Raw genomic sequence first — 25811 nt, 5'->3', positions numbered from 1 at the left:
CACAGGCCACACAGTACTACAGATGATTGCTAGTGCTACTCAAACGAGAGAGATAGACTGTACTGTATCTTTCACTGACAACAACTTGTAACCTCTGGGCACTTCGCATGTCATTGGAAGGAATTAATTCAGCAGTAAATTTAGGAAACTCTGGCTAATTAAACCCCGGTGGGTTGGGGCCGCTCATGATTTGAAAAGGTGTTTCTCAAGAATGTGTGACAACCCCATGTCAGTGGTGTATTCCTGGACACTGGTGGACAGGCATACCCTAAAGGGAAAATATAATACAACAAAAATTTAAAAATAAAAGTCAGTCTTTGCAAAACCAGCTCCTGAGAACATACGCTAAGTATGTTTATGTTTACACAGTTTTATAAATGGTCCACCAAGCTGAAACTTGAGTGTAGTGTCACTCACGCAGTAATGGCTGAACACTGAACTCTACATTTTGAGGCGGCTGAACAGAATCAGAATCATGAGGTTGTGATGCTGGTTACCATGGTAACAGGGGAAAGAATGTGCAGCTTTATGCTTGACAGAGGGTTGATAGAAGTGCTTTGGAATGTCAATGATAAACTCTCACTTTCCACAATACTGTGCACACACATGTGCGCCCATGTACACACACACACACACACACCCACACACACATTCTTACATTTTTACAAGGACAAGCACACATTTCACCCACAAATGTGCACAAACACGTAAGTGCACATACACGCACACACACACACACAGACACCCGCAGACAAATGTGGACACACATTCACAGCTCACGCTAACTTCCTCGCTTGATCTTTCTTGTGGAAATATGCAAGGCTAACGTACTATAGTACGGAATATCAAACTGCCTGAAAAAATTAATTTGCTTCTGGCCGGGTCCTTTTTATCACCTTCTGCAAGGTGAGAATGAAGAGGTGGATGAAAGCTGCGCGGTGGTTTGTGGTTCCCTCTTTCACAGAACGAATCGCAAGCCCACGCCATTAGCACCGTGAACCGGGATCAGTGGCCTCTCTCCGTCACAATAAGCCAAATCACAATTAATTTGATTTCCCTCCGGGGATGACTCACGATGACTCAGCAAAGTTCTCCTACGAGCCAGACTCGAGCTACGGTGACTGGAAACGCCTCTTTTGATTCACAAACGCCCCCTCCCAAAATGACCTACCTGAATGAAAACTTCAGAAGCTGCTCTTCCTGCCAAATATGTACATATTCATCAGATTATAAACTCCTGTTTTTGTCTTTTTTATGACCTGAGTCAAAATGAATGATTGAAATATTTAAACCATTTAAATACTAGAAAATCCACTGTGGTTACTCTGTCCATTACAACAACAAAAAACTTTTTTCATCAACATTCTGGAACAAAATTAATTTCATATGTTTCCACACTTTAATAAGTATGATGTTTCTCCGAAAATTTTCCAGCACATGCAGGAGTATTATCCAATTTTTCTTACGCATTGAAAAAAATGAACGTAAGCCATTTCAACTACACATTTTGTCTATGTCTGAGCTATCAATGTGAAACCATTTTAGTCTCAATAGAAACGATGATAATTTATTTGAACAAATCAAAATAGTTCTTATTTCGCATTCATACAAGTCAATGATTGACAGCGCAGAATAGCTGTGTGCGAGTCAAGAAGTCTCAGCACGTCTCTCTGTGATGGAGTAGCCACGCCCTCTCCGCTGGGAAGGACTCTCTGGAGAAATGCGATTAGCGACCTGTCTCAAGCTATTTGGAATTCCCTGTCACAGCTAGAAAGTCTAAAGGGTTCGGTAATAGAAAGCGAATTTCACTCTCCATGTCGTCGCCCGCACCCAGCACGCAAGTTGAGAAGAGCGATCATTTGCATGTCAGACTCCAGGTGATCAGGGAGGCCACGATTGGGGATTTGCACAGCCTCGTGATATTTTAAATATTTCCACCCTTGTTTTCATTACATCTTTCGCAGTCCTAAGAGAAAGGATCAAATTTATAACATTTTTTTTCACATTTCCTCTTGTTAAAGGGCATCAGTGAATTAATTACTGTACTATAAATAATGCATAAGGATTAAATAAGGAACTACTAGTGTCATTATTTTTTCTCAAATGGCAGAGCTGGAATATATTTGGACAATCATACCATGCTTGTGAACAAATGACATGCATATGAAAAAAATGCTTTTGATAAATGTTCAAAAATGTAACAGAGAAAGGGAGTGAGAGAGTCATGAGAATGAATAGGGTTTGCCTACTTTTATTCATTTTATTTTAATTACTTTTATTTTTTCTTCTCGTTTACGGAAGCCAATAAGCCTCACAGTAGCCTGACAACGCGATAATGACGCTCAGGTGAAGTGAAGACGGCCATGTGGATGAATGTTGCTATGGTTTCTCGTGAAGCAGTCTCAGATGCTGATGACGTTAGACCATGTCCCAGAATGACACTTTTGATATCTGCCTGGCCAGTCCCTACCCACCTGTACAGAAAAGTGCGCAACTGTTATAATATTAATATAACATTTCCTTACTTTGCTTGGCAGATGCTCACATCCAGGGCCAATTATAAAGTAATTGTAGGGAAAACCATTAAATGCGATAGCCACAGGAGCAGCCAGAAAGACACTATTGGTACAGAAATGCACTTGGCACAGTAAATTTGCAACGCATTCCACGAAGTGCTCAAAAGTGTGAAAAGGAATTACTTTTAATTAATTCTCTTGCTCTGACTTTTTTTTTGGGACACTCTCCTTAAACTTCCTCTAATCCACTGGAGTCTTCACATCTGGAATCAAATCGTTACATTTTAAGTATATATTAGTCCCAAATTTTTGGTTTCCTTATTTCCTAGTTTTGAATGTCCATACAGTAAGCCTGACACACTGCTGGAGTGTCTTCCCGTCAAAGATTACAGGCTGGCACAGGCATCCTCCAAAACTTGTGCTGCCAGCCCCTCTTCTGAGCTGTGCAGCCTTAGCTCCAGAGAACTACACAACTTGTGCAATTGGCACAGGCAGCCCGCGGGCTCCCAAATGAACAGAGGAGGTGCTGTTGTGCAAAGAGGCAGTATCCTGCCAAGTGATACCCTGCCTGCCCTGCAGTACTCCTAGTGCTGCCATAGTCAATATTTAGTTCCGGTCCAGTATTGCTCTTTCTTCAGCTCAGTGGTTCTCAAACTAGGTCATAGAGACCACAGTTTATGCCGGATTTCATTGCATCCAATCTCTTGCTCAATTTAGGTTGTTGAACACGTTTTAATTCTTTCATTATTTTTTCCTTAAGCTTGTTAACCCAATGTGGTTTTGGCTTGTTATCATGTGGTTGGAACAAAAGCTAGCCTACACAGGGGTCCCCCAGGACCAAATGTGTAAACCGTTGATTTAGCTGGATGAGTAAATTGACAACCCCCCAAACTCCATGTTTATAGCTCAAAATAATGATTTATGATCACTTTATTAATAATAAACACTATATTTTCTAAGGAAAGCTGGGTCTGTTACAGTAAATCCTCAGGAGGGATAGACTGTACAGATTAAAGCTTGGAGGCAATGTCTTTAAATTATGCAATGCACTGAAAAATCGGACGCAAATGTAACAGTTGGTTCAACTATAAGCTACAGCATCAAACAAAACAGGCTGAGCTTTGGTGTATAAAGTGAGAGAACATTTGCACTGCTAATTGGACTAAATTTGTAAAGTGACAAACACAGATTTTGAGTCAGAAGAGAAGTACTGAATAATTCAGGCAGTGTTGAAAGTTGTTTCCTCTTTATGTTAACTCAACTAAAGTTAAAATTGAATGTGGCAGCAAGGCATTCAGCCTGACCACAAATGACAATGCTCACTGGAGTCTTAACGTAACACTCTCATCATAGTCTTATTTAATTGCTTCCGCTCTGTAGTCCATAGCAACCACCAACAGCTGCGGCAAAAACACTCAAGAGGAAAACTGTGCGTGCTGGATTGAGGGCTTAACATGAGAATAAATTAGCTTCTTTGCTAAACTACAACGGATGCCACCATCTGCTGGACTTTACTGCACATAGCAATCAACTTAAATGTTTAATTGATTTGTTCCTTCCAAGGAAGTGTGGGGGCAGGGATGGGGGAGGATTAATATTAATTTGAAAGACAGGCACATTACAGGCCCGGATGAGCAAAGGAATAGGTTCAGATATCATAGGATTATCAAACCGATCTTTGTTTGGTCAAAGACAGCACGTATTCTGACAAAACTAAGGGCTACATATTAAATTTTCTGGTCTTTTCTTACAAACAAATTAACAAGATAAGAGATACAGGTCAAAATAGGGCCAAACGTCTGTGCCATCATTACCAGCAGCAATTTGTGGTCAACTGCATTCAGTGCAACAACTCGCATCAATGGTTTAAAGGTTTAAAAGTCACAGAAAGATCGTGTAACAAATTTGTGCATGCCTTTTGGCTGGTCTCTTGTGATTTCTGTTAGCAAGATAACAGGCAGAGAGTATAATGTTATATGAATTCTTTCATGTGCGCTAACTTCAGCTAACATGCCAACATGGAGAAGAGAGAGGAGAAATTGGTCAGCAAAAATTCCTTCCCTGTGACATGAGTAGGTTATTCCACCCCTGCTTTCATATTGTCATTTTTTTGGAACTCACTTCAGCCACCTACTCTCCCAGCATTCGTCTTACCCCCTAAACACAGAGCAGTCCCCTGTGGCCCAAGGCCCAGATTAGTACAAGCATACTCAGGACATGAGACATCTCCTGCTTATCTGCAGTGCCCATGCCGATCCATATACCATACAAATCACACCGCACAATTTGTACCAAAAATACAAGCTCACAGAGCACAAGACCAGGGTGGGCTATTCATAACAGAACCTTCTACAGGGTCTTTTCTTTATCTGAGAATCACTGTGTACATCACTTGTGTCTGACTGATTTGGCAACACTAAAATATTCCTCCAATTCATTGAAAATCTTGTGTTTTTTAATGCAAATAATACAAGAGAAACTGTCCAGGCATAATCCAACGGCCCCCTCTAGTGGAAAAAACAATCTTAGCACAGCAACCATTCACTCAATACATGTCTTTTTCAGATTTCTCTGTCCTGGTCTTTCATTCTTTCTGTATTTTTAAAATTTCAAATTCTCCAACTTGTTGAACAACAGCATTGATGTTGGTGGGAAATCATTTCACACTTTCTCTCGCTTCTTTCCCAGTTCGTGATGACGCTCCTCTCTATTTTCCGACCAACTGTAGTACTCCAGTACAGAGCTCAGAAAGAATGGCAGCAGGTCCTTCTGGGGCAGGAGGAGGGTGGGGCCTGAACACAGTGATGACGTTTACACTGAACAGAGGGCTATTTTGTTTTTTTTCTGATTGTCCACTCTATCTTATAATGCACACATTTTGCGTTCTTTGGAATAGAGAAACATAGAGATGTCAATATGATGTTGTATTGCCATTTTACATGAGTGTTCCTAACACATCCAAAGGATTACAGTAAAGAGGGAAATTAGTGCTATTTGTGTCCATCATTCTACAGCAGGGACACAGAAATCTGGCCCTCAAGGTCAGTAGTATTGCTCTATTTTCTCTTCTGTCTGATAGTCCATAGTCCAGTAAGGTCATTGGTTGGCCAGAGATTACACTCACCTGGTGTGTTGGTTTAAATCAGTCGCTGATCAGAGGACAGAAATCAAAACCAGCAGTAACTACTGACTCCGAATGCCTGGTTTGAGGACCTTGGTCTAGAGGATATAGTTGATCAAAATATTGCATAAAATTAGGGATTCTGTGAGCTTTGAGTTGGAAGTATCATGTTAAAAGCAAATCTCTTTCTACCGTAGTTTGGGAATTTAATAACTTACCAGGTCGAGCTGTGAGTAACTTTTGGCCGTGCTCAGGAAACACATGCGCATGTTAAACATTGTGTGTTCATTCAGACATAAGACAGGGCTTTTGGACTTTGTTTTAATCAATGGCTTTTACAGCTTATTTGCCTAAGAATGTACAGCGCTGAAGAGTGTATAACCCTGAAAAGTGCTGCATTTTTTGACATACAGATATCCAATCTTCACAATTAATAGATAAAGGGAAACTAATTCAGTCCCCCATATCCACATTCCAGGAGTTTTAATTAGTAAGATTTATGATCGGATCAGTAAGAATTCTGACGATGTTTCCACTTTGGGAAATACACACTGGTCTGGAGACAGAGAGCTGGAATCATTAGGTTCCTCTAAGCAGCGTTGGACAGACAGGTCACGCAAACCAAAATATCTGTGCAATGTAACAGGAAAAGTAGCCAATTAACACACCAGCTATACCTGATAAACAAAAACCCAACTAGTCAGTAGACCGACTTAAAATGAGCATGCAATACTAGCCAGCTTAGGGCGCTACACAGCACCTGTGATCATTATTTAGTAGTAGTAATAAACGGCTAGCTAACATGATTCGATATGAAGCCAGTGAGTTAAGCTAGGCGAAACTACAGCAATATTTGAATAGGTTTGAGCAGTCCGCAAAGACTCAAAGATGTCTGAAACGATCCAACAGCTTGTCAAAATCTGGGTTCGATGGATCTACAGTTTTTTCCTGTGGCGAACACTTCAGTCGGTTACTGTAAACTGTTTCACAAAGTGTCACATTTTAGGGGTTTCCAGAGGTGGCATTATTATCACAGGCACATTTTATTGGAAAAAAAAAAAAGACGAATTGTCACCTCATTACATACAAATATGCACTGAACAATCTTTCTGAATTGCCATGTCACTGTACTGGAGGACACGGTCTTGCAGAAAACAGAGTCAATGGAGAGAAATCAGCAGGCTTCAGTTTTGCTGTGTGTGTGTGTGACCGGTTTTTCCCAGTCTCTCACGAGTGACATCTGTGTAGGTCGACAGGCCAAAGAACCGATGCCCTGACCCTGGGCCACATTAAAGGCCCTAATTAGCAGGGAAACACCTGGGATGTCCATCCTTTAAGTTAAAGGAACAGAGGGAACTTTTGCTCTGGGTCGTGTTCGAGGGATTTATCACTGTCACCGTCAAATGAGCTAATACTGAAAAACCATTCTTGATTATACTGCATTTGGCAGACGTATATGAAAAATAGGGTTATTACTGTGAAAAGAATAGGGTTACATATGGTTACACTGAGTGCAGGGGACCCAAACAGTCAGCTAGTAAGATGCGAACAGAAAGAAAACACTTCACACACTTGGCCTGGTCCACATTTGTATTTTATTTGTGTAATGAAACGATACACTTAGTGTTCGATGAACAGACTGTAGAGAGATGACTGAAGGTAAGCTTGCAAGAGATGACACAGCTGTATTAGAAAAATGACTTCACTACGGGAAAAGTAACGAAAGTCCGCATCGATAAATGAACGGCACAGAAAAGAAGCGTGAGAGAAGCACCATGTCACTTGTTCGGTGCAGTCACAAAATTCTCAGACGCAAAATGGAAAATTGCTCAGCATGATCAATCCAAAACGCTAAACAAGCATAACATTTTAACTGTCCTGACACAGCCAAGCGTGATTAACAACCCTAAGAAGTTGAGCTGGCGGGGGGAAAAAAAAGCAACTGGTAAAAATATAAAACTATTTTGCAATTAATCTAGAAATCTGCCACTATTTTCAATAACAAGACCCAATAGACAGAAATTAACCATTTCAAACACGTTTCCTTTTTTAACATTTGACGACTTTCCTTTGCATTTCTACATCTTGATTCTGATGTTGTACATGTGACTGTGATCCTTGCGTGCACACACAAACGCACGTACACACGTGCGCACACTTTAGAACTGAGAAGCATTTGAAACGCGTCGAGCGAACTTCACAAAGGTCAGGTGCTGGCGTTCACACCAAAACCACTTGCTCTTCACTCAATAACCCAGCCACTTGGAAGCACAGTGGCCCCTACACTTTCAAGCCATGATGCATTTTACACTGTAACGGAGAAGGATAAGAGAGAAAAAAAAGCAAAAAAACCAACAACAACAACAAATTGATCTCGATAAAAGTCGTTTAAAAAAAACTGCTCTTGTGTACTGCGTGGTCTGCTGGTAATCCGTGAGAAAGTATCGTTGTGCGACTTACAGGATGAACAGAAGCCCCGGCGTCCAGGGGACACGAAGGGTCCCGCGCGCCACTAACCTCGTGCATTTTGGTGAGAGCTGCTCAATAGGAAATACTCATGGACACATGAAGTTAAGGTGCGAGACCGTAGCTGGATTGTAGAAGAACTGGATATAGAAAATATAAATAGAGGGGACTGGGGGTGGGGGGGGGCCGCCGCGGCGTCAGGTGCGGCGCTCAGATGACTTGGTCCAGCGCCCGCAGGAGCTCCTCCCCCTGCAGCAGGTGCTGGCGGCCCGCGACGGGGGCGTTCACCTCGCAGTCGTACCGCGTCAGCTGCGGGAGGCCGCAGCCGAACAGCCTGTTCGCCACATCTGTTTGGGGATGGGGAAAAAAGGGGGGGGGGGGGTGGTGAGAGGTGTGATGTTTCATTACCTAGAAAGCGATGACGCAGTGCACCAGTTACTAAGGCTGTATAAAAGTCACACTACTGAACAAGCGCCTCTGCCTCATTTTCACATTTTAACTTCTCGTAAACACCCACCAGAGGGCAGCAGCAGGAAGGTCTTGTGCGTAGGGAGCACCTCTGATGTGCTGGTCTCCAGCACCTTCAGCTTCTTCCCTGCCTCTGCTGCAGGATCGGTCACCTCCTGGAGCAAAGCACCCTGGGAAAACAAATGGACCACCAAACCCAATTAGTCGACTTACCGCTATTCATATCCAATTCACTTAGACAGGGACTAACGAACTATACCTTGTCAGTGAATTTTATATAACAATAAATATATTTAAATAATAATCAAAGTACATGGAACAAGTTTGTTGACATGTTTTATTGCCATGTTGGCTTTTAAAACTGTTGTTTTTTTATTTATTCAAGGCTACTATTAGCTAGCTGGTTTGAGGGACAGAAAAAAACATGCCTCATTGCTTTGGTTGTTTTGTTTAACAGAATATTTTTGAATATACCTTCATATTCTGCATTCCTATAATATTCAGCCAAAACCGTACAATTCCATTCTACGCTGGAGCATTCAATTCAAAGTAATCGGCAACAGAACTGGACTGGCCATCCAATGTGCAGCTTGAGTCCAACCCCTTCAGGGCCTAACTGAAGGCTGCCCAACCCAGTTCCAGGAGATCTACCATCCTCCATGTTTTCACATCAACCCTAATTTGGCACACCAAATTCTACTAATCAGCAGCTCAATGAGCTCTCCAGCTGTTGAATGAGGTGTGCTTTGTTAGGGCTGGAGTGAAAACCTACAGGACGGTAGATCTCCAGGAACAGAGTTTGGTATGTGAGAGGAACAGTGTGCGTAAAACTGCAGACGGTGACGGAGCCTCACCAGTCCGAGGGCCTTGGGCAGCACCGCGTCCGACAGCTTCCTCTTGCGTTTGGGGGCCTGTGTGGCCGGGGGGGCGAGAGCCCTACAGCGCAGGGGGGGAAAAGAGCGTTAACCCAACCACATATTTAGCCCTCCCTATCCCCCAAAACAAAAACCCTGAACAGGCCTGTTTCGACTTCCCAAAACCATACGCATGTGATTTTTTTGGCAAGTCGTACATGTCCTCATGTGCACCCGTGTGTACCCAACAAAGAGGGAAAAGAAAAAACAAAAACCTTTGGCACTTCAACAGTGCTAAGCTTTTGGCCGGTCCAAGCTTGGCACTATAAAAAGAGACTTCCATCCCAGTGAGCCAGAGGTCATTGTTCATGTACTTTATCTTTGGCGCACGTGGGCATGTTTGCCTGTTGGACATGCAGACGCTCACTTTACTGTGTACTTCCAACTCCCAGCGAATAAAAATGTCTCGTTCATTGTTATGTTGCATAAGTGGCCTTTGGCTCAAAGAAACATGGTCTTGTGCAATCTATGTGCCGTTACGTAGGTAAACAATGAAAGAGCTCCCTGTCGGGCCTTTGTGCTCTCAGTAACTGATCCTGAATCAGAATCTAAGTACACAGTAAATGGTCAGAACAAAGGCGGCAGTGCCAGGGGACCTCAGAACCCGACCCAGGGCCCCAGCGGTGCAGTGGATAGTCGGAGGGATCTATGAAAGTGGGGGGGGGGGGGGGGGGGGGGGGGGCAGGCAGGACTTACGTCTTGGTTAGCGGTTTGTCGGGCGGTTCCAAAGGGATGGGGATGACGGGGGAGCTGCACACGCTGTGCAGGAGGTGCAGGGGAGAGGGGGCGCGGGCCTCCAGCTTGGTCGCGGCGGGGGCCACCATTTGCGAGCCGCAGGGCAGGGGCTCGTCCGGGGACAGCGAGCGCAGCTGGAAGTCGTCGTCCATGGAGATGTAGGGGGCCAGCATCTCCAGGTCCATTTCCCCCACGTCCTGAGGAACGCACCAAGTGAAGGACCGTTAACTGATGTCAGACGCTAAACTGACACACTACACGCTTACTGTTACCCTGTGACCACCACAACGCGTTTATTATGCATTGTTATATTATATTGATATCTACTGAATCCATTTCCAGCAAGTACCCTGATCGAAGTGCCTCCACCAGGATTTGAACCTGCAACCTACTTCTTCTAAGTCCATCTGCATCACTACTTCCCTTAGGCCAACCAGTTCCCAAGACCTAATGCTGGCCCCATTTGTTATTCAAGAAGCTACAAACCTTCTGCAAAGCCATCCACAAACCTATGAAGCCATCTATAAACCTTCTGCAAAGTCATCTAGAAACGTTCTGAAAAGTTATCCCGAAACATTCTGCAAAGCCATCCAGAAACTTTCAGTGAAACCACCCAGAAACCTTGAGCCCGAACCATGATGCAATCCTATGTTTATTCTGCAGAATTTGAACTGTCTGGGTTTATTCTAAACCGCAAAAGGGTTGTTTTCATGGTGACGTGGTGTCTGGAATACCTCTGAGGAAAACTGGGTCTTGGCTTCAGTGTCCATGGCAAACACCTTCTCCACCAGGTCCAGTTTAAACTCGTCACAGAGATCGGAGTCGACACGGAAGCAGTAGTCCATCGAACCGTCAGGCTGGAGATGGGGGGAAAGCACTTTCAGTCACCACTAAAGCTAGATTTGCTTCAGTTCTTTTGATACTCGAATATTTTACTCCTCTTAACAAATATCTGAATACTGAAACTCTCAGCATTGCATTGTGTAGACAGTTGTGCATAAACACTCAACACAAAGAGATCTGTGCTTACCATTTAATTAGTAGTGTAAGGTAATACTACCAATGACCCCTCTGTGATGAGGGAACAATAATGTGAATCACTCTCTACTTTTTCCTAATTAGCCCCACTTTATAGGCTAAAGCAGGTAAGCCTTCAGCTACCTTCTATGCCAGAGTATGAGTCATCGCATCTTCAGGTACGTCCCTAACTGACCCTTCTAAACTGGAGAAGCGGGGCGGGGGGTTGGGACTGACCTGGGGCGATCCCAGGCTGGAGCAGGGCGTGGAGGAGGGGCCGGGGCTGTCCAGGGGGCGGGCCGTGGAGAGGGCGAACCCCTGGGAGCCAGAGCTGGCCTTGGCGTCCAGGCCGCCGCTCAGCGGGCGCGGGGGAGCTCCGGGGGCTTGCTTGGTGCTGGAGGCAGGCAGCATGACATCGTTGTAGAGGGGCACCTCCTTCAGCACCTGGTCATCCGAGTCTGTCGGGGGGGAGAGGGAGGGAGCGGAGCCCGTTGAGACGGAGCGGTACGGGCGGGGCGAATTTCACTGCTTACACTCATGCAGTTTACTCACAGAAGTTTAGATAACACAGCAAGTAAACCATGCCTGCCACATTTGAATCATGTGAAGAACTTTCATCAATGGTGTTCCTCGGTTAAGTTACTTGTGCGTTTATTCCCTGGATGAGGGTACCTTTTACCTAACAATGGAGCTGAATATGGAATATGTTTTTTGGAGAGGGCGGGGCTAACCTGGGCAGGTGAAGTCCAGAGAGATTATGGTGTCCCCGGCGGCGGGCGCAAGCAGGGTCAGGGCCTCTGGCTGCGCCTTGAACTTCTCGTACAGGCTCTCCTCCCTCTCGGCCTCCGCCTGCGTGGTGAACAGCTTCAGCATGTCGAATTCGGGGCTGAGAGCCTCGACCGACTCCAGATCGGTCTCTGCCTCCGCCTCGGTCTCAGCCTCTGCCTCGGTCTCAGCCTTGGTCTCGGTCTCAGCCTTGGTCTCGGTCTCGGTCTGCCTCAGGGAGAGCACGAGGTCACTCTCCACCACGCCGCTACGAGACGGAAAGAGGGAGGGAGGAGAAAGAGAGTTCCGCTATCAGCAGCTGAGGTGTAGCTGGGCCGCGGCAATCCGCTTCAGAAGGACACAGAAGCAGGCGTTTTCCCGGCCGAGTGGCGGCAGCCCCTACCTGAGCACGTAGTTGACGCACACGACGCACTGGGGCTGGGAGTTCTTGCTGTTGTAGATGACGGTGGCCTGGGTCTCCACCCACACAAAGCCTCCCTTCTTAGCCAGCAGGCGATACTGCCCTGTGGTGACCTGGCCCTTCGCAAACACTGGAGAGGAGGCAGAGAGAGAGAAAGATGCTGCACGTTCAACAACGTCAAAACCCAGTCCTGATGGGATTTTTTTGGAAAAATCCGAGCCAAAAGCCAGTTCGTCCACGCTCACGCAGGGGTTAGAATTACACTCCTCAGAAAGTTATTACGGCTAGAAGCCCCTTTTCAACATCCATTCACTATACAGCTCCTTAATATCAAGACTTGTTGATAATGCTAGAACATCCACCATTGCATAAAGCAATTCACATTGAACTTAATGTGAAATGCTGATATTTGGAAGTTGTGCTTTCTGCAAAAAAAACCCTTAATTCTATCCCCCATCAGCGTCACGGAAGTACGGGAGTGCAGCGAGCGAGTCACCCCGCGGTGGAAACGTTCGGAGCGGCTGCGCTTACGGTCGTGGTGCGTCTTGGTGAGGTGGTCCGAGTCCAGGGCGTGGTAATACTCGTACACGGAGCGGTTCAGCAGCTCCTCCGGCTCGTAGCCGAGCAGCTCCGTGATCCTGCAAAGAGGGAGGGGCTCTTATCCTCAAGGGGTGACATATCGCAACTGCTCTGACATCACCCAACAAAGGGTTCTGCGAGTAATGAAACTACCACAGAGGTATCCTTCGAGACCCGCTGACAAAACAACCCGCTGTTTAAGAATATTGTGGAACAGCCACTAGGTGGCGCCTTGTACCAACTGCGATAGCTGCTGGCCATTGTAGACTTGCGTACACACGCATGCCCGCATGCATACAGAATCAAACCAATTTCTTGTCTGTGATACTTATGCAGCGTTCACTAAAAAAACCATCAGAACCTATTTGAACATTTGCACCCGCTGCTGCCCCTCACCTCTCGTCGCAGTAGGAGAACTTCATGTCCATGGTGTGGCGGCTCAGGAAGGTCTTGCTGTCCAGCGGGACCTCGATGTTGGAGGGGTGCGGGATGGGCTCGCAGATCAGAACCAGGTACGGGACGGGCGGCTCCTTGTGGCCACACCCGCTCTCTCCGCTGTCCCCGCCCTCGTCGTACATGCGGATGTGCCCCAAGCAGTGGAGCACCTGTGTGTGGGAACAGGAAAGGGGGGGGGGGGGGGGTTACTGGGGAAACCGTGGCAAATACAGGGGCGGGCAAAAATTCCGGGTTACCGCAATAGACCCGACATTCACAAATTTGCTCTAGTTGGAACTCTGATTGGCCCAGGACCTGAAAGGGCGTTTCTCTGGGGCGGTTCCACAGAAACACCTAACTGTTCCCGTCATTTCAAACAAAAACACAGGACGAGCCAGATTGAGAGAGCTCCACTGAAAGACTAGGCTCAGCAAATGTGCTCAGTACGGGAAAACTGACTGGCAGCGCCAACCCCAGTTCCAAAAAGGCCAATGGGTGAATGCAGGCTCTTGTTCCATATTCAGGGTTTATCCTGCATAAGAGAGATCTCTGGTGTGTGCCAAAGCAGGAAAGTGGAAAAAAGGGAAAATGGGAGAAGGTTCAATGCATGCAGTTGTAGGCTCTCAGAACTACACCAAGGAGGGAAACAGTTCGGAGTGAAGGTTTATGCGGAATGTCTTCCTCTGTTGCTGTTGGAAAAAGGTTATTTTTTAAGCAGTCTGTGAATACTGTATCTATGTTCTACTATCCCCGCTGATCTTACTCGTTTTATCTGACTCCAAATTAAAAGTTATGTTCCGAATTAGAATTTAGGCTTGATTTAGAATGGAACTCAGTTCGTCTGAAGTTCTACACCGAGGGTCAACGCAGTTTCACCCGGTACGCACCGCGGATGCGCCCGTAACGACAATTTAACTAGCTGTTTGCAGACGAGGAGTATAACCTAATTAGGGTTCAGGGACTCCGAAAGGGCCAATATTGGTCATCCCAGGATCAACTTGGTTCTGCTGACGGTCCCGCCTTAACTGAAAACCTGGCGATCAAACAAGTCCAACGGGCAGTTCCCTAGTCATAATTGGGGGAAACCGACTTAGAGGGCTGTTACAAGAACGAAACATTGACCAAGACCACACAAATCAAGTCATTAACAATTTAATGTCAGGTAGGTTATACACTTAAAATAGTCAATTGTAGTTACAGAATTTAGAAAGTACTCAAACAATAAAAGTACAAAGTATCAAAGATAAAGATGAGCATACCTGACAGCAGTCTACACACAGAAAGAGTCTTGTGTGGGAAGTCTGATTGCAGCTTCCCAGAGGGCCCTGTTCCTCTCCTACAAGAACCCAGCGCAGGCTGGTTGATGTCGCCAGAAAAGGCTCATAAAATCATAAATTTACTTGGAGGGGGAAGATTGGAATTTGGTTCCTTCCTGAGGGTCAGACAGATGGATTTACTAGGAGGAGTGTCACAAAAATACAGTTTACTCCAAAGTTATTAAAAATAGATTTTCTATAGGTTTGCTGGTTATCAAACCTAAACCAGAGCATCACTAGCGCAGAGACCATAAAAACCATACCAAATATGAATATCTGTTCTTGTGTTTGTCATGAAAACTCTGAAAAACATGAAATAACTGCACAATCTCTTACATGAACCAACTGCCAAAGCTCAATGTCTTTCCACAGTGTATCAAGATTGCATAGTGTAGTAATGTGTTCAACCCAAATCTGGAATTATTTACTAGCAAAAAGTGTGCTTGAGTAAATCTCACTCCTTATGAAGGTAGAGAGACAAGTTACCCAGTGACACCAGGTGAGGGCACTGTGGCTGTCCCTAAACTGTCCTGAGCAATTTGCCCCATTTCTTTCATGTTATTCTACTAACCGCAATCTGAAACCTCCAGGACGTTGGGGAGGAAATTCCACTCTATGCATGTTCCCGTGGGCCTTACACAGTGTGGGATGAACCTACGTCAGGTCGGAAGTGCTAGCCCAATGATGGGGAGCACCAAAGACCCATTTTAATGCCTGGAAAAACCCATCGACATTGGCTTCCTTCTGTCCATTTACTCACACTGCAGCTTCAGCAATTCAAAATGGAAAGCAGCACAAACAACCTGACTAAATACATTGGCAGCACCAAATCATAATTCTACAGGGGTCATGTATGCTTTCACAGTCCTCCCATACAGGGAAGCTCAAATCTGGCCCTCGAGGCCAGTAGTACTGCTGGTTTTTTTCTTCCCCTCGAATCAAGACCGATTAAAAACCTGGCACACTAGGTGAGTTTTTAAGATTACAACGTGCAATGGCCCAGACTTGAACCACAACAAAATAATCACTCCTGTTTCTCTGAGCCAATCGTCTTTCGGTGTCTGACATTTGTGTTGCTTATTGATCATAATATTTACACAGCCGTCGGTAGCATTTCGAGATTCAAAGAGAAAGGGCTTAATTTGAATGAAAAGTCAAAAACGAGATGTCGTGCTCTTGCTAGCTTGCTGAAATTAAAAGAGAAATCGCTTCAATGGTTTCTTAATATCATTAATCTGCGTGGCAAAAATTTGTTCTGATCAGGACACTGAATCATTATTTGTACCTTTTTCATTCTGCTAATCCTGCCATTTCATCCCGCTTCTGTTACAAATGTCATTAAAAAATCATGAACAAAATACAACAAAGAACCTTCTGCAGAAGCAGAGAGAAAGGTACCATGAACAAACACACTATGGGAATATATCCGGATTATCAGAAATAGCGGCCCCTGGCACAATGGAGACATTCTGTTTTTGGCACAGAGATTACTGTAATCCAACACTCTCTGATCTACTGGCTTTTGTGAGAGCTTCAGGGACTGGGAAGTGTACAGAACAGGGCAGTTAAAAAGCGAGTCGGACTGCATCGATCCAGGTTCAGTTTAAACCATTGCTCACCAAAAGGTAAGGGGGTGGGGGTAACTGTCCCTGGATCAGTGCTAGTGGGGGGCAAGGAAGCAGCGGACGGCTTACCTTCCATGTGGAAGACTTGACGTTGACAGTGCGCCCTCTGCTGGTGAGCGTGCACTTCATGCGCAGGAAGAAGCTGCGCTCTGTGTTTGGCTCCTTGCCTTTCTTTGAGGGGCCTGGGACACAGGACAGCTGAGTCAGGTGTGAAAATATGGCTCTAAGCAGGAGGTCACGTGTGCAGGGATGGCTCTAAAATGGAGGTCAGGTGTGCAGGGATGGCTCTAAGGTGGAGGTCAGGTGTGCAGGGATGACTAAGGTGGAGGTCAGGTGTGCAGAGATGGCTCTAAGGAGGAGGTCACGTGTGCAGGGATGGCTCTAAGATGGAGGTCAGGTGTGCAGGGATGACTAAGGTGGAGGTCATGTGTGCAGGGATGGCTCTAAGATGGAGGTCAGGTGTGCAGGGATGGCTCTAAGGTGCAGGTCAGGTGTGCAGGGATGGCTCTAAGGAGGAGGTCAGGTGTGCAGGGATGGCTCTAAGGTGGAGGTCAGGTGTATAGATGCGCCTCCATGGTGAATGTTTGGCATACAGATGCACCTCAGGAGGTCAAGTGTACTGCTGCCTAAGATGGAAGTCAGCTGTGGAGACGTGCCTCCAAGGTGGAAGTCAGAGGTGCAGACATGCATCTCACCTGTTCTGTGTATGAGCATGTCACGAATCTCCTCGTGGTCGCAGGGGTGCGTGAAGTCGAAGACACTGTGCCCGGTCAGGTCAAGCTGTACAAAAGGGAAATGAGGGGCCAAGACAGACCACTTAGTGCCACGTCATAAACTGCCAGGTCATAAACTGTGCTCCTCCAGGACTCTGCTCCATTAAAGCATTTGCAGAGAGTGATTAGCGGCGGGCTAGCGGGTACCTGCGAGAGACCCATGCACTTGTTGACGTTCTCAGACAGGTAGACCATGTCTCCGTCCTCAGACAGCACCATGAGGAAGCCTTCCAGCGCCTTCAGGTAGAAACCGTTCAGCTGGCTGTCCAGGTCCGACTCAGACCCCGACTCCAACGAGGACTCTTTATCTGGAAGGAGGGAGAGGGGCTCTGACTTTACAGACCGTTCTTGAATGAACCACAGGAACTTGGCGCATTTCAGTGTCATTCCCCACAGACTACACATAGTGAAACAAAGTTATAGTTCATCGGAAGCCCTCAGAGACAACCGTCACCCTCCCTTTCTCCACCTCCCTGTCTGCCTGCCTCCCTCCCTCCCTTCCTGCCCCCCCCCCCACTCACTGCTGTTGAGCAGTTTCCTCATGCGCAGGAAGCTGATGGCGAGTCTCATAATGGAGGCCTTGTCCAGGTGGGAGACGACGTTGTGAGGGAGGGGCAGCTCGTTCGCCAGCTCGTAGAACACCTCCGACTCCTTGCCCCTGCGGCATCGCGCCGCGTCCCGGGACTTCTCCTTCCTGCGCTCCGAGCTCACCCTGCTGGGGAGAGGAAAGTGCGAGAGGTCAGGAAGGGCGACGGGGGGGGGGGGGGGGGGGGGTTAGTTCAGTTCAATTTCCTGTGACGTACGGGATCAAAGCGGATAGGACTGGTCTGCAGGGCGGTGTGAAGGGCGCTTTAACGTAATACGAGCGCGGGGGAGGAGAGGGGACTCCCGCTGCTTCTGACAAGGTTAAATGCCATTTAACCCGCAGGCTCCTGTCACAGATGAAACCCTGCGATATGGCAGCTGTGTCCCAGGCCCAGCTGGATCAGTAACACGTTTTTTTTTGTGTTTGCAGAACAACAGCCCCTCATAAATCAGAGGACTTTTGACTCCCAAGACTCTACTACCATTCTTATCCCCAGGTTAAATGAGTCCCGGCTCCGGGGTACATATCCCTACTTGTGCTGGTGGGGAAATGTCGCAGGAGGCCCAGGGCTATTCAAGCGGCTGGACAAACCCCATCCTGACAATTCCAGGCACAAAAGAAGGGGGAATCGCCAACCCTTTCCCTTGGAGCCGCTCAAGGGGAACGCTGTTGGGCTCCAAACAGAAAAAAAACTAGAACTGATCTTTGCTTGTAATCGACCGCTGATGAGGGAGTGACCCAAGCTTTCAGATGGGGACTCGCATGCAGCTATGATACTTCCATAAGGAGCATTATAAGCTTTGTGTGCGCAACCCAGAATGTAAAAGGCAGCATTTTATCTCACCTCTGCTTCTACTGCATTGGAACGATCTGCCTTTGTGCTGCTGAATATAACACAAAAACCCATAACTGCATTTCAGAGACACACTGTCATTAAAATACCACACCGGTTCCCGACAGGCAACATGCATATATATCCAAGCGTGAAATATGTACCTGCCACCTGAGTATATGCCTGTTCTCCACATTTGTTTTCTTACATCAAAGCAAAATTAAAGGGTCAGGTGCTCTGAAAGTGTACGTTTGCGTTAATATAGCTTGTAGCTGATAGTTTCATCTGCAGTTAAAGTCTTGGATGTCCCTAGGAGGAAATCATGCAAGTTTTCATATAGCCTAATTCTACACTTAAAAATTTGTTATAATGCACCGATTATGTAACTTTAAGTTACAATGTAACTTTGACAAACAATAATTTGGACACCATTTTCATGATGGATTATTCTAAAGCAACTTTCAGGTCTCTGCAAGTTGATTTTCACAGCATATGAAACTGAATGGAAACCAGTGGCTGCCTGTTGTACGCTCTGCAAGCTGGTGTGCCACAATGTACCTTCAAAGGCTTAGTGCGCAGAGCATGGACACACGTTTTGCTAACTTTTGCATTAGAATGCATAGCCGCTGATATCAGGCATTTAAGCCTAACTGAACCCTGATTTCCCCCACAAGAAGTTTAAGAAACTACTTAATTATCCAATAAATGCAAAGCAATTCACTTTATTTCAGACAGGAATATGAGTGAAATCAATAATACAGCTACTTCATATTTTATGCAAGCTTCATGAGGTACAATTGAAGCAGTCTATGCATGCATGCATGCAAGCCACCCGCTGGAGAACATCAAAGGAGTGGTTTCTGTGGAAACCGTTTATCGGCATCAACATCAGTTGTTAATTTATGATAATGAGCAAAGCGTTACATGTGCTTCAAGCAGAAACAGGCAACAAACCCATGGCAGAGTGGGTGGTCCTCAAGTAGGCCTATGTGTCAAGTTTACAGGTAGCCCACCTCATTGTTAAAACAAACAGAAAACAAAATCTCTCTGAAAGAAGCAGTTGTATGAACACACCTTGTTTTCATTTCCTACCAACTAGCGCTGGGTGTTCCCGAAGTTGAGCAATATTTAATGGGTATTGCTCAATATAGCAATAAAAAAAAAAAAAAAATACAAAAAAAACAAGCAGCTGTGCCGTTGTTTAACCACACACACCATGGGAGGAAGCGCAATTGACGTCAAGTTTTTCGCAGGAAGAGAGATGATGAAATAAAAGAACCCAGAGAGCAAACATGCCAGAAACAGTCTGACTAGGCTCAAAAATGTAATAGTATTATTATTATTATTATCATTAATATAATCCTGAAAGATTTTTTGAAATCACAAGTCAAATTCAAAAATAACATCTGGGAAAACTATAGCCCATCTATAATAGGAGTGGTATATAAGACAATTGTCACTGGTAGAACTAGAATAAACAAATCGCGGAGAACGTCCTACAAACCTTTTTGAAAAACTACTCCAGGTGTGAATGCTAACTAATGTTGCTTGCTTTGAAAAACCCTTATAAGCTGGAATTATATGTAAACGAATGGTGATAGACTTAATCATTACACGTAAACTTGCATAGCATCCCCCAGTTACATTTTTTCTTGCTTATAATGATCACTGAAAGAAAAAAAAAGTAAAAAAAATAAATAAAAATAATAATAATGAATAATAATGAGGCAGGGCTGGGCAACACGGCTAAATAAATACCTTGAAATTTTAAAGTATTTTGGCAATATACGATAGATATGTACCTTGATTTTAATGCTTTCTCGGAAACAGCCTACCAGACTGATTTTCATTTCAGAACCATACTTAATGCAAACAGCCTATATTTATACTGTAATCAGATGGGTACGACTTGTGTATAACCTCTTTTAGGAGCAGGCTCAAAACATTCAAAACAAACCTATGCTAGTGCTAAATATAGTTCCACTTTTCTTTCTTTTTTTAAACCTGTGTGCAAAACAAGTCAAATCAAATATAACATACAAAACTAATGAATAACTGCCAAATGAAAATAAATTGTTGCATATTGGCTTAATGGCATGAAAACAAACATTTTTTCCTGCACACAATATTGTTTTCAATAGATCCAAAATATTGAGTGGGGTCTGTGGGATACACAGACAGAAATGGTTTACATTGAATGTGCACAAAGCACACACAAAACAGCCTTATAATGAGGTAATACACACACATACAACCTCTGGAGACATAACGTAGAAGATATGCCGCGATGATCATTATCAAATGCAATAATGGTAGTCCCCACCATGTGGTGTACTGCCTTCCTTTTACTCTTTTTCTCTTTAACTACACATGACAGTAAGCAACCATGCTCCAGAGGCTGCTTGAAACACTTCCTGAAAAAAACGTTACCACTTATTTACTGAGGGACCATAATCGAGCCAATCAGCAACAAGGCCCCGCAACTTCCACATTATTGACAAAAACGCATCACGTGATCACATGGAAGCTGTACGACCTCACTGCAGACTGGATGTCTTTTCAACACCCAATTGATAACAGTGGTTATGTTTTTTTATGCGGAAGCATTCACGCAGCATCTTTATTTTGGTTGTTTACAACTACTTCAGCTATAATTAAAAAGCAAGAGATGAAAAGAAAGGTAATACACAATATGGTGGCAAAGACTGTTGTTGCACTCGCTAATTGTTGTTGTGGTATACCGCCCAGGCCTAGTGTAATGCATACGCTGCTCTGGAGTCACCTGGTGTATTTTCTTGCTTTAGACCACAAAGCCCTGAATGCTGTAATACCTTCCATTGTAAAGGCACAAGGTCATCGGGAACCTGTAAATATCTCATATCTTTCATCGGACACAGAAATTGACGGGCCAATCAATAACAATGGTTACGTTTTCTTTCCAGAAGCATTTCATGCAGCCTCTTTAGTTTGGTTGTTTACTACTACTTCAGGAATAATTAAAAAGCAAGAGATGAAAAGAAAGGTTATACACAATATGGTGGCAAAGGTCATTACTGCATTTGCTAATTATTGTTGTGGTATACTGCCCAGCCCTAGTGTAATGCATATGCTGTATTTTCTTGCTTTAGACCACAAACCCCTGAATGCTCCAATACCTTCCATTGTAAAGCCACAAGTTCATCAGGAACCACGGTAAATATCTCAAATACCACGCATCGGACACAGAAACTGACTGGGCCAATCAATAACAGTGATCATGTTTTTTTTTTTTTTTTTACGGAAGCATTTAATGCAGCTTCTACGGTTTAGTTGTTTACTACTACTTCAGATATAATTAAAAAGCAAGAGATAAAAAGAAAGGAAATACATATATGGTGGAGAAGACCATTATTGGTGTATTTTCTTGCTTTAGACCACAAGCCCTTGAATGCTCCAATACCAGCCATTGTAAATTCACAAGGTCATCAGAAACTGCTGCAAATATATCATATATCCTTCATCAGACACAGAAACTGGCTTGGTCAATCAAAATCCTTTAACCTGCCTTGCAGATGTCATTGTCATGCACACAGTAGTAAGCAGTCAAAGGTAAGGGACCAATTACACCAGGGGTGTCAAACTCCAGTCCTGGAGGCTGCAGTGTCTGCTGGTTTTGGTGCCTTGCAGCATGAGTGACATATTTAAGTAATAAATTGGCTAAAAAGCCAACACACCTTGTTCTCAAAGCCCCCCCCCCCCCCCCCCCCCATACCTCATATCTCGTTTGTTGACTGTTGTTTGCTTGCCTGTGTTTTCATGTGTCTACGTTTAGTTTGTTATTATTGATGTATTTTGTGCTTTTAACATGCTTTTTATCTTCTAGCCCACCTCCGCTTCCCTTAAATGGCTTTCGTCGCTTGTCAGGCCGCCATTGTACATAAGAATTTGTTCTTAATGACTTGCCTGGTGAAATAAAGGTGAAATAAAATAAAATAAAATATAAAAAAACACTGCAGCCATCCAAGTCCAAGTTTGACACGCCTGAATTACGAAGAGGTCCATGTGAACGTAACAAACAGCCTCAGAAAGTACTATGCTTAGCGATTGAGGAATGGGAAAAATAAACCTGGAAAAACTCACAGCCCTTAATGTAACGTCACTCATATTGGCAAATTAGAACCATGAATAAAGTGCCGCGCCATCTAACGAAGCACACTGACACCAAAGTAGCCTATTCAGCAGTACGAGATGGATAAATTCACGATAGCTGCCTAAGTTAAACTAACAGTGGTACCCACAATCTATAATGTCAGCTAAGATGGACCAGCAAAAATAAATAAATAAATAAATAACAAAGAGAGGAAATTAGCAAATAAGATTAAGACTAACGCTGGCCAGAACTACACATTGATGCATTGAGTGTCCGCCAATTTCTTTAACATAACATAACATATCAATTATTGCAGGTAGCCTATGAAACTCTAAACTAATATTATACCAGATTTTAAATAACAATAGTGTGATAATGCACTGGTGCATGTGATTAGCTGGCTAATGTTAGGTAGCAAAATGCTTACAATAACGTGTCAAGTCTTCCCGACGCTAACCTTAGCATTAGCGACTACCTAGCTACCTTAGCCATATTGTTTGACGAATACTACTAACTTACGACCATCAAGTCGAATCGTCGGCACGTTTTGTCCACAGAAACAAATATCCAAGCGTATCATTAGCTACGTAGCCAAACATGTTTAACGTTGCAACGGCCTGATACATAGTTAGCAACGAAGACAGCAAAGCAAGCTTCAAGAACAAAATGGCGGTGTTGCTTTTAAAAACTAGCTAGCATCAACAAAGCAAGCCAGCTAACAAGCAATAACAGTATTTCAAGCATGATACATTTTCTATATAATATATTGATCACCAACACAGCACACATAAATACAATTTCTTCCAAGATGGCTAGCAAAATGCTCTTACCTTTTCTTTTCAGTAACAACTCCTGTATCCATCATGGGACACAACGTATCGAGTTGCTGGTATTCCAAGATCTTGTATGTAAAGGTTTTGATAGCTGGTCCGCAAGTAACTCCCCAAAAAAATCAGTTATGCTAGATTATGTATTTGTTTTGCTCTCAAGAGGTAAATCCTCCCGTATGTTGAAGGTCAAAACATGTGCCTTTGCCTCGACCGTCGCTGGTGTGCTACAAAGAGTTTCAGCACTGCCGCTATTTCTGAGTAACTAATCATCACACACGTTGAACGTAGTTTGCTCGTTCTCGATCAGTCTGTGAGCGAGAAGTCACATGCCTCCTAGGCAATGGGGACGCGCACACACCCCACTCCAATGAACTCAAATGGCCTTTGCGTGATGCTGTGCTGGCACATGAGCGGAAACATGGGCGGGGCTAAAGTATCCAGAAGAGTTTTTTCATGCAGATTCTCAGTTAAATTTGTGATTTTAATCTAAGAAATAACCACAGTATTACTCGACAAAAAATCCTGAGAGTCTACTGGATTATGAAGCCTTATGATAGATTGATATTATGGCATTCGGTTACGAATGTTCCATCTTCGTTCAGGAGAAATAATTTTTTCCATATTGTATATACTACAGTGCCCAAGAGTCTGAGAGGCTGTTTCTATGGTGATAGCGAAGAGTTCGTAGCATCCTCGTTGTCTGGTCTACGCTTAGAGTGTATAATATGGGTCTACGTAACTTTTCCTTGACAAAATGGCGTACTTACAAAAATTGAGCTCTGTGATTGGATTATTCCTAAAGCAATGCTTTTTTGGACTGATAGTTCATGTGTCATCTAAAAGTAGTACGCACACAATTGCCTTTTTTCAATGAACCACAATTTTCTAAGTTACTAATTTCTTGAGGTGATGATTCAGCCGGGAGAGTTTCATGCCCATCCATGGCTGGGAAATGTAACTTAAGAACTTGCACATTTAGAAAATTAATTGTAATGAATTGTAATAGACACAAAAAACTGCTGCGAGTACTCGACCAATCTTGACCAGTAGCTCATCCAGAATGCTGCAGCGTCTATAACCTCCCCAGACATTCCCATGTCACCCCTCTGCTCACTGACCTCCATGGGCTGCCTGTTATGGCTTGCATGTTTGGTGCTTGCATACCAGGCAGCTAAGGGGTCAGCACCAGGATACATCAGACCCTACACACCAGCCATACCTCTCCGTTCTGCCAGCTCTGGACGCTTGGCACCTCCCCCTCTTTGTGTCTGTACTTCCCGTTCGCGTCTGCTGTCTGTCCTGGCCCCTCGCTGGTGGAATGACCTTCCCGTGGCGGTCAGAACAGCAGAGAATCTGACTACCTTCAGGCTGCACCTCTCCCCTCCCTAGCCTCTAGTTTAGCTCAATGTACCTAGTTAGACTAATGCGATCACGTTAGTTTATATTTGGCAGGATTGTTTTTGTCTGATTCTGATTAGGCAAATGTGATTTCAGTGCTAGTTTTGTACTTGGCAGGATTGTTTGTTTGTTTGCTGAACAGGTTACCCTACAGGGTTGGAGTCCTGATCTATGTGGTCACTTCTTGCACTACGATCTTTACTTCACTCTAGTGTGTTTTTTCTGCACCTCTGCACCTTGAACTGATGCACTTGTTGTACGTCGCTCTGGATAAGAGCATCTGCTAAATGCCTGTAATGTAATGTAACAGCATGCCCCCCCCACCCCCCCCCTCGACAGGATTGAACAGCCCCCCCCTCCCCCTCCCCGCTCGACAGAATCCAACAGCACTCCCCGCTCAAACAGATTTCCTTAGGGCCGCAAAGATCCTAGGGCCTGGCCTGTGTGTGGGGGTGTTAAATTGTATCTGGATTTTGTGAGTATATATGAGGTCAGAAGGTACAGAAATTAATGTTCTTAAGAGCTGAGAGTCTGTGATCATTGTGGTTATTTCTGCTGGAAACCCTGAAAAGTGCCAAACTCTATTTTTTAGTTTCTGGAAACTAAGCCCCTTGAAATAACCATGTCGAAGTTTCCACAATTGCTGCATTGTGTATTTTTTCTAATCGTTTAGATTATAGTATGACAAATTGCATTGTTTCATTTAAACATTCAATGTTGTTGACTGAATGCTCTTTTACTAGCTCAGCATAATGTAAACATATTTAACTTCATTAGCCTACATCACACAGCTATTTTGCAGAGCACCAATAGAAATAAATCCATTAAAAAATTAATAAACAAATTAATAAATGCACAAAAAATTCTTGAAATGAGAACACACAC

The 25811-nt window shown here is 44.4% G+C and overlaps 1 protein-coding gene across 3 annotated transcripts; it reads right to left on the bottom strand.

Annotated features, from left to right (window-relative positions):
* Positions 1–7213: 7213 nt before the first annotated feature.
* LOC118229931 (hypoxia-inducible factor 1-alpha-like) lies at positions 7214–23900 on the bottom strand. 3 transcript variants are annotated; one of them, XM_035422478.1, is made up of 16 exons: positions 23529–23900; positions 18582–18621; positions 17673–17866; positions 17299–17459; positions 17074–17158; positions 16448–16560; positions 13399–13607; positions 12955–13061; positions 12406–12553; positions 11969–12270; positions 11475–11695; positions 10955–11077; positions 10182–10417; positions 9426–9507; positions 8621–8741; positions 7214–8450 (listed from the first exon to the last, which is right to left on the bottom strand). In XM_035422478.1, the coding sequence occupies exons 3-16, from the start codon at positions 17719–17721 to the stop codon at positions 8314–8316; spliced, it is 2094 nt and encodes a 697-aa protein (XP_035278369.1). In that variant the 5' UTR covers positions 17722–17866; positions 18582–18621; positions 23529–23900; the 3' UTR covers positions 7214–8313. The 3 variants fall into 3 exon arrangements, with proteins under 3 accessions (XP_035278369.1, XP_035278367.1, XP_035278368.1); XM_035422476.1 differs by lacking the exon at positions 18582–18621; XM_035422477.1 differs by lacking the exon at positions 18582–18621 and having other exon boundaries at positions 17673–17863.
* Positions 23901–25811: the final 1911 nt, after the last annotated feature.

Source organism: Anguilla anguilla, chromosome 6 (assembly GCF_013347855.1).
Source record: "Anguilla anguilla isolate fAngAng1 chromosome 6, fAngAng1.pri, whole genome shotgun sequence".
Classification (NCBI taxonomy): domain Eukaryota; kingdom Metazoa; phylum Chordata; class Actinopteri; order Anguilliformes; family Anguillidae; genus Anguilla; species Anguilla anguilla.
The sequence above is the reverse complement of the archived record's forward strand: the minus strand, read 5'-3'. Positions and strand labels throughout refer to the sequence as shown.

Excerpts from the sequence above, each read along its gene's own strand:
- LOC118229931 (XM_035422476.1), bottom strand. The coding sequence starts at position 23,563 with ATGATGGATACAGGAGTTGTTACTGAAAAGAAAAG. Across the intron at positions 13,608-16,447 it reads TCAAGTCTTCCACATGGAAG|GTGCTCCACTGCTTGGGGCA; the intron begins GTAAGCCGTCCG and ends TCCCACACACAG. Across the intron at positions 9,508-10,181 it reads GACAAACCGCTAACCAAGAC|GGCTCTCGCCCCCCCGGCCA; the intron begins GTAAGTCCTGCC and ends CCTGCGCTGTAG.